At 39.0% G+C, this 8,973-nt stretch overlaps 2 protein-coding genes across 2 annotated transcripts in view; one reads left to right on the top strand and one right to left on the bottom strand.

Moving 5' to 3' along the window:
* LOC106812376 (E3 ubiquitin-protein ligase RNF169-like) overlaps positions 1 to 3,515 on the bottom strand; it is a 25,745-nt gene extending 22,230 nt beyond the window's left edge. The window contains exon 1 of the mRNA XM_014816235.1: positions 3,339 to 3,515. Coding sequence (XP_014671721.1) covers positions 3,339 to 3,515 — 177 coding nt within the window. The remainder of the gene's footprint in view (positions 1 to 3,338) is intronic.
* Positions 3,516 to 4,123: 608 nt separating this feature from the next.
* Positions 4,124 to 8,973, top strand: part of LOC106812374 (transmembrane and coiled-coil domain-containing protein 3-like) — a 17,733-nt gene continuing 12,883 nt past the window's right edge. The window contains 3 exon segments of the mRNA XM_014816234.1: positions 4,124 to 4,372; positions 4,654 to 4,844; positions 5,046 to 5,168. Coding sequence (XP_014671720.1) covers positions 4,303 to 4,372; positions 4,654 to 4,844; positions 5,046 to 5,168 — 384 coding nt within the window. The 5' untranslated portion in view covers positions 4,124 to 4,302.

The following is an 8,973-nucleotide window of genomic DNA, read 5'->3' as shown; positions in this document are numbered from 1 at the left end:
ATTTTCAGTCCTCATGTTTATGTTTCTTTTAAGAGTTGTTACCGACTCTTTGCAAAATCAAATGAGAAATTCATGAGATGTTTACTTGTGCCCAAAACCTATAGTTATGCTCATACTCATAGGGTCTATGTCCACCAGGGTACTGCCGGAACGTACCCTAGTCACTATTTGATATGGTTAGGGTTAGGATTAGCGTAGGGTTAGGGTTAGGGTTAGGGTTAGGGAGTAGGCGACTCCCTAGACTCGTTAGTGGAGTAGGCAAGGTACGGTCCGGCATATTAGATAGTACCAGTGTACGTTCCGGCAGTACCCCGGGGGACATAGACTCTCTCAGCTATAGTTATTATATATGTACTCAATCTGGTTGTCATACACTATATAAGAAAATGGATGCTAGTGGCACTGACGTTTGATACAACCTTCTATCCAAAGTGTTTATTACAATCTAAATCAAAACAACGTTTGAAAGTTTGAACTCCTATTTATAACCTAATCATAAGCCCAGGTTTTCCCTAAAAAACAGGTGGCATGCAACGAACAACTTATATATCAGTTTATCGCTATGCATCATGCCCTTACACTTACAGGCTTTGAATGAAATGAACAGTCTTACAATGTTACACATATGTGTACTAAATATCAAATTAGTGAAGATGCTTCAGTTCTTATAGCTCTCACTACTATTTTACAGGGCTACCGCTGGTGTTCGCCACCTTCGCAAAATGCGATAAATAAATACCAGTGGCGAATACAAATTGGTGAATGATTTCATTGCTCACAAAATTACGATTGAATAATAAAAATGGTCAAACTTAATCGATGTGTAAGTACTAACAAATTCTGTAACCTAGTCAATTTTAAACTTACCTTTAAATAAAATATCTTAGTATTGTGTAAACTAAACCACATTATTTAATTTTTTACTCGATTACTTAAATATTAAAAATGTTTTTGTACACCTATTTTTCCATGCCCATCACCTGGTTATGCCTTGCTTAGCACATACAATAAAGTGAACAGTGGCTATAGTTTTTCATTGGTGGCTAAACAATAACTGGTGCCTTAGGTCTTGGCTCAAACTTTAAAACATCTAGAGGTAGCCTATTATATTATATATATACAGTGACACACGCACGCACGCACGCACGCACGCATGCACACACACACGCACGCACGCACGCACACGCACGCACGCACGTACACACACACAAACGTTTATATAGTTATAACTACATTAAGACAGGACACAAACATGAGAACTCTATCAGTTTGATGTTTATGATCACAAATGTTTACCTAGAGGATGAGGAAGGTGCTGGTAAAGCACGTGTATATTGGTCAATTTCTTCCAAACAGTCAAAATATAATTAGATTATTAAAAAAGATGTAGGTAGCGTTGTTTACGACGTTATACTTATGATTCATACAAATTACAATCAATGGCGGTGATAAATTATGTGTAATTGTATTGTAAAAGGGGGAAAGTACAGCTTGCAACATGTACTGCCTAAAACAACAACATCAACAACCAGTTTTCTTCCAGGTCCCTGTCGGTTGTAGGGTATATTGTACTAGCGTTGTAAATACAGTGTGTGACGGTTACGGGTAAATAAACAAAGATAACAAGTATACAGTGTCACTGTGAGAAGCTCGCAAGCTCATGTTGACATATCTGTTACCAATGTACCGTCTTTAAATTAATAAAGAAATAAAGAAATAAAAATGTGTGACAGTGTAACAATGGGATATGTACAATAATACTGTAATAGTAATAGTAATACTAATTACTATATTACTTATTAGTAATAGTATATCACGCCAACTACCTACGGCTACGACCTAGATACGTCGTACGATATTTGAAATCAGCAACCGTTAAATTGGAAACCATGTAATCATGGTTTTACTAAGTTCACTGAACTGAAACATTATTATCCTATTTATAGTCATATTAATTATTTATAATTTATATCAATTAGGAAGTGTCTAAACAACCGGATCCGGTTTCGGTATCCTGAAAACTAAACAACCGGCTCTCTTCTCTGATTGGCTAATTTTGTCTCTATTTTATTTTTTATTATTTTTGGCTAATTTTATTTAATTTTAGAATTAGGGATAGGGTTAGGGTTAGGGTTTGGGTTTGGGTTAGGGTTAGGGTCTATATCCCTCCCTTTCAAGTTGGTTTCAGTGACTCAACGGTAGAGCTTTCGCTACGTGATAGTAAGGGACCACGTTCGAACCCCATAAGATGTTTGTATTTTCCTCTGCTTTCTGTATTTCTTTGTATTTTTTGTTTCTGCATTTATTTGTTCCGTATTCATTTATTTGTTCTGTAACTTTTGTTTATGTTCGGAATAAAATAGATTTCTTTATGTTTTGCATTGCAACAAAATTGTCCTATTAGGTATATATTTGTCCTGTTATGTTCGGAAACTGACGAATCAGAGAAGAGAGCCGGTTGTTTAGTTTTCAGGCCTCCAAAACCGGGTCCGGTCGTCTAGACACTACCTTACCGATTATTATTAATTACTACTAGTACTACTAGTACTATAGACCAATAAATTGTGCCCTAAATTTTTTTATATTCTGATGTTATTTTAGGGCCCAATAAGCCTTCCATAGACAAAACCTGTGAATTCTGTCGTGCAAAATGCCAGACAACCTTTTCACTATTTACGGCCGTGTTACATAGAAAATCAAAGAAATACCTAAAGCCGTCGCTTTATTAACATCTTACCTACATTACAAAACACTTGTCATGCAGTATTCTCCTCTTTAATCACGTTTATTTTATTAAAACATCACAACATAAAAATCACGCAAACTTCGCTACGCACAAAACTCCCAATCTTGCATTGAACCGCACCGGACAGCGTCACAGCGATGATTTCATTGGCCGGTGAGAAATGTCGTTGTGCGGTTCAATGCAAGATTGGCAGTTTTGTGTGTAGCGAAGTTTGCGTAATTTTTATGTTGTGATGTTTTGCATGACAAGTGATTTGTAATGTAGGTAAGATACTAAGATGTTAATAAAGCGACGGCTTTAGGTATTTCTTTGATTTTCTATGTAACACGGCCGTAAATAGTGAAAAGGTTGTCGTGCATTTTGCACGACAGAATTCACAGGTTTTGTCTATCATGGAAGGCTATTGGGCCCTAAAATAACATCAGAATATACTTTTTTAGGGCACAATTTATTGGTCTACTACTAGTACTAGGACTGATTTTTGCTTAATAACAGTTGGATAACTTAAGCTATACCTGTTGTGTCAATGCCATCCGTATTGTCTATTTGTCGCCTCCTTATTTCGTTGGGAAACGCCTTTTTTATTTCTCGCCAGCGCGCTTGGTTGATCAGTTTGTTTTCCCGTGTTGCTCTTCGTGCCCAACTGCTGATTCTCATTCGACACAGGGGGCAAGTCAAGCTGGTTTCTTGCACATTTGTACGGAAACACGGCGTACATAACTCGTGCAAGCAAGGCATTGTCACTGGTTCTATCATTATGTCCAAACATATTGCACAGATACAGTCACGGATTTCCATTTTCAATCTGTATTTAAAAATTTCAAATGTTTTCCTATCACATCGCCGCCATCTTTTTGACAGGCCCGCCAAGACCTGTCGATTCGTCAAAATTCAAACACCGAATTTTTCTAAAAGCATTCGTGCAATTTCTAAATCCAGAATAATGTTTACATGTGTAGCCATCAGCAAAAAACACGTTTTGTCATTTATTATTGTCTTCAAATAAAAACAATTTATATATATAAATGGGCGAGATGCTTTACGCAAGAGGTATATAAGATGTCTGCGCCCTTATGTTGATATTTACATCTATACGTGGTCTGTGTTTGTTCCGGTATGTTATCTGCCATACACGCAGACAGAATACTGAATGTGAAAATTCGTAACACCTTAATGTCAGTTATTCATTGAGTGGGAACATATAAATAATATAGCATAAGTGTTTGATGGCAGCCTCGAATCGTTAGTTCAAACTTCAAGTTTAGTGGTTTGACAGTGCCAGGGCAGTGCCAGTGGCAGTGGCTAACACAGACAACACGGCTGTTTCGCGACAACAATGCATACGGCATCCTGTCCTTTCACGCAAATCATAAGATGACATGACAGCCAATGCCCAAATCAGGGGCGTTAAGTCAATTACTGTGAGAAACATCCATAATGTGGCGACGCCGTGATTCTAAACTGACTAAAACTGTATGATCAATTCTAATCTTAAATCGATTTCCCATTTCTGTACTATAATCTCGCATCTAATTACAGAAACCTGAAGAAACATCATGAACTACATGCTGGTGCTGACTTTAGTAGCCTTGACCATATCTTCTGAAACACATGCAAAGGCAATAGGTAAGAAGCACATCATAAATCAAGACATACCATTGTGATTGTCATTTTTGCTGTTGTTTGCAACAGTGTTCTTTACTTTAGTAGTGTGGATCACCTTTTTGGAAGTCAAAAAATGACCAAGTGCCCGTACCCCAAGTCATCATCACACTCCCGTACCCAATACAGTGTAAGTTAACAACCAAGTAATATAAGATCAAAGTTAAAGCCACGTACTTCTTCCTTTTTTTCACTTTCAACCTTCAATAATATATTGACAGTTTACTGCTTTGTTTTGATTTCAGGGAAACATGTTCATGTTCTTGCAAAGAGTAATGTGACAGTCAAATCGTCGGTCCTATTAGCACCTGGACCAGCAGGGAAACTCCTCACCTTCATCATGCAGCGAAAACGCGATGTCATATCAAAACTACAGCAGCGCGAAGATATAATAATGAAATACGGAAAGATCAACGAGACTGAGCGTGCATACCAGGTGTAACCTCTGCCCTGATACCTAATTTACACCTACTGACACCTACTGACCTATGAAACTACAAGCCTCTCTTTCGTTCAAATATGAGTTTTTCCTACTAATATCATATAAGTGTCACCTAGGTATTTGTATCCTGCTATTAGGGAAATAATCAAATATTTCTTATTAATGACTAAGAGAAAGGGTTCTTTCTCTTTTTAGGTTAAGATGTTTGATCTGTTCAAGAAAGAGATGAACGACAGTGAGGCTCTAATCCTAGCTGTGATGCAGAGTCTTCGCGTGATCATAAAGGGAGACTACCGGCAGACTATTCTTAACATGAGGGTGAGATACTCCACAGCAGAGTAGAAATCTGAGCGTCAACTGCTCTACATACTAGCTAGCGTACTGTATTGTATTCGACAATCTCAATCATCGAAAAAAAAAACATGGCAACAACTAAAACCTCCATATAAGCACCTTACACCATAACACTACTGGTACTGGTAACATGCTTCAACAGGTCACTAGCCCGCGCGTAGCGCGGGTTTCCAGCGTAGTGCATTATCAGTAACTCAATGTTTAGTAGGTTCCTCAGGGGAGATATAGTGTCCGCTAGATGAGCGCATTATTAGTATACAATAGCTTGTTGGATAGGCCTAAATCAGTTAGCGAGTTCGTGTTGATCTGGCAGTATTCTTCTGTTGTAATCCCTCTATTGTATTCTTCACGTTCGGCATGCAGGCGTGTACGAGATCTTAACATTTGTTCTTATTGCAAATCTTGTGGAGTCTTTGGTTTTCTGGAAGCGAGCAAATTAACAGAATAATACTGGCAGAATCAACACGGAAACGGTAAACAACAGAAATGCAACTGCCCGAAAAACGTAACGTGCCCTGGATGAAAACTTCCATTGCTAAGACATAGTATACCGAGCAATCAGTGAAAAGCGTAAAAAAGACAGAAACATACGATCGGACTAACAGCTACCCACCTCAACAGCAAGACTAGCGAACCAAAAAGGCATCCTTCACTGACGGATAAAAACGGACTCGACAGAAACTCTAGTAAACATAATTTGGAACTTGAAAGACAACAACGTCTACCGACTACGCGATTAAATGGAAGATACTGAGGCAAGAGCGCCACACTAACTCGAGACACTACGAAGAAATGCACCTATGGCTTAACAGAGAAGTTTCTACATATTGGTGCAAACTAAGACTCGCGACACTGACAAGTAGAACGAACTTGTTAAGTAAACTGGCAGACATATAAGATAAATTTTTATTAAAGAAACGTATGTGAACTCTTACATATGAATCTCAGTTTAAGCGCAGCGCGCAGCAGCCACCGACAATGACGCGCTAATTAGTATTATCGGTTTTCTTTAGAGACGACGCACGTACAATACGAACAATAGATCACATTATTCATGATGTTTTTATACTGCCTCGGGCATGTTCTACAAATAGACAGACTGTGTAAATTAGGCACTGATGAGCTGTGGAGCTTTTCGCTCCACACGAAAACAGTTCTGTATGCAATAAACAGAGTCAAAAATTTCTAGCCGTGTCCAGTATAACATTTATCTATCTATATATATATATATAATATTACTTATTATACTATATAATATATACATTAGGAGTTCGACGTGACCATAAGCGATGTGTAGACAATGGAAGCGGCTATCCTGCTATCTTATGCCACGCTTCATAATAGAAGAAGAATTCTAACGTTGCTGTCTTAACGGCGACCTTCTTTGTTTGTTTGGCAAACGATTGCCGCAGTACATTTAAGACGTTCGGCCTGTCGAACAATGAAGAACTGGTGAGCAAAGGGAGAATGTTCAGGGCTGACACGCGAATTAATGGCAAAGAGACGTACACCACGGAGATGAACTTAAATCCCGATGGGAAGCAGCTTCTAAACAGGCGACGAACCCGATGGCGGGGTGCGAGGATGGAGAGCGTTGAGGAACGGTGTGGCATGCATCAGAGAAGTTGGCGCAGTCGAAAAATGCACGCTCGCTACTTGCATAGTGTATGATGCTGCCTCGTACCGAATGTCCCTGTCTATACCAATGTATATGTGATAGGGCGCAGACACGTCGGCGACCTGTCGCCTAAGAAATGACTTACCCGCCGATGTTAAGCATTAATTTAGAGTGTGCGCATGCCAAGAGAAGGTGCGCATCGAAAAAATTGCACCCTCGCTACTTCAATGTGGTGGCCACTAACGCTGCCGAAGGTTCTCGACTATACTCATGTACAGGGATGGAGCCGCGACACTCGGCGGCCGTTCGCCCAACGGGAAATAACTTAGGGCCGACGTTTAAGTATTCTAATTCTACGAGTGTTGTTTAGCGCAGTTATAATCATGCCTAGAGGAAAGTAGGCACGCTCGAAAGATGCCTTTCGCTACTTCAATCGCTGGCAAATTACCTGCCTAACGACTTGCAAATCAGAACTACGAACTGTATATATTTATAATTTCATAACGGCGCCCTGGGATATAATATAGGCTCTAATGATCGAGACTGATATCACCAAATAATTCGCTGATTACGACGCACAAGTATATCGCAGCATGGAAAAATCACTGTGCGAATAATTCCACTTGGTTTACGCTAGCAGTCTAACGTATAGACTAAGTATTAATAACCGACAATACGAACCAGAATGCGACATGGCGACCTTCTAAGTGAAGAAATGTCTGCGTAGATAGTGCGAACGGACATCTGGTTTGCGACTCAGTAGAAGTCAGTGAGGCGACCGTGTTAGACGGGATGAAGCAGCCAACCAGTGAAACACAGCTTCAATTTGCATTCAACTTGGCGATGAAGAGACCACTCTGGAAGCAATGATTGAAATTGGGCGCTAGACATGCTGCTTAATTAAGCTAACAATCTCTGCCCGAGGCAACTTGATTTAATCGTGGGCGAACAATGATGTGTTTCCTATTACTCTGTGGGACGTCAGCCGAAGCTTGAATCATGAGTGTGAATGATATTTCACTTCTTCGTGACATTTTCACTTCCGGACGACACCGGTGTCTATATATACGTTCCTAGCATTGGGAAATATTGTTCAACAATACTTATTGTTGATATATCCCTGTCAGCATTGCCTGATTCCTCCAAGCGTCATGACTTTCGGTGATAGTTCAATGTGAAATCTAGCGTTGCGTTATCCATTCTCATGTTCCCAGATTTGACTATTGATTCCTGAACTTTGGTTTATGAATTTGTTGAAATATGGCTTCTTATTACTCGGTTGGACATGCATGCGCCCTCTACTTATCCATCAGAGATTGACTTATCTCGCCAACAGTCCCATGGCGAGTTTAGTATTGTAAAACTGTTTTAATAAATGATTTCTATGGTTCGTCAGCCTCTTTCTAGAAATAAACGTGGCTTTTTGTACAACGTGGCGGATGTAATTAAGCGTTAAGTCTGCGCTCCTAGAGTAACAATGGGGACATTAATGTACAACACGCGTTTATGGTCCAGCGTTGCCGGAGGAAAAGGGCATGCACCAAGCTTTGTTCCTGGCGCCATATTTGCGAAACGCAAAGGTTCGACATTTATAATTATATGGAGCAGTAAGAATGGCACGATTTATGGAAAAGATACCGCATTATTACGGCTCAGAGCAAGCGTTTGATACATCAGCCAGTAGCGGAACATCTATCGTTGAGTAATATACAAATGCTAAAATTGATTAAGATATGCCACCCAATGCATTGTTACCAGGAAGTAAAGATAATATAGGGCCTATAATTACAAGGAGTAAGATAAATAATTAACACTATATTATCATACTCATGATGTTACGAATTAAAAGCCCGGCAAAAATGTAAACAAAGTATAGAACAAAACATAAAATCATGTATATATATATATAAATAATAAATATAAATAATAAATAAAAATAATATATATATATATATATATATATATATATATATATATATATCAGGAGTAAATAATCACCACATTTAGATCTGGCAGACAAGCTGAAAGGCCAAATGGAACATTGGCGGTTTGAATACAATAACGCAATCACAACAGTAATAGGTGCGGCTGCACGATAAGTGAATAATAGGAAAGGGAATGCGCAGCAATCTAATTTTCTTTTGATTTACG

Source organism: Priapulus caudatus, unplaced genomic scaffold (assembly GCF_000485595.1).
Source record: "Priapulus caudatus unplaced genomic scaffold, Priapulus_caudatus-5.0.1 Scaffold640, whole genome shotgun sequence".
NCBI classification, from domain to species: domain Eukaryota; kingdom Metazoa; phylum Priapulida; class Priapulimorpha; order Priapulimorphida; family Priapulidae; genus Priapulus; species Priapulus caudatus.
The sequence above is the reverse complement of the archived record's forward strand: the minus strand, read 5'-3'. Positions and strand labels throughout refer to the sequence as shown.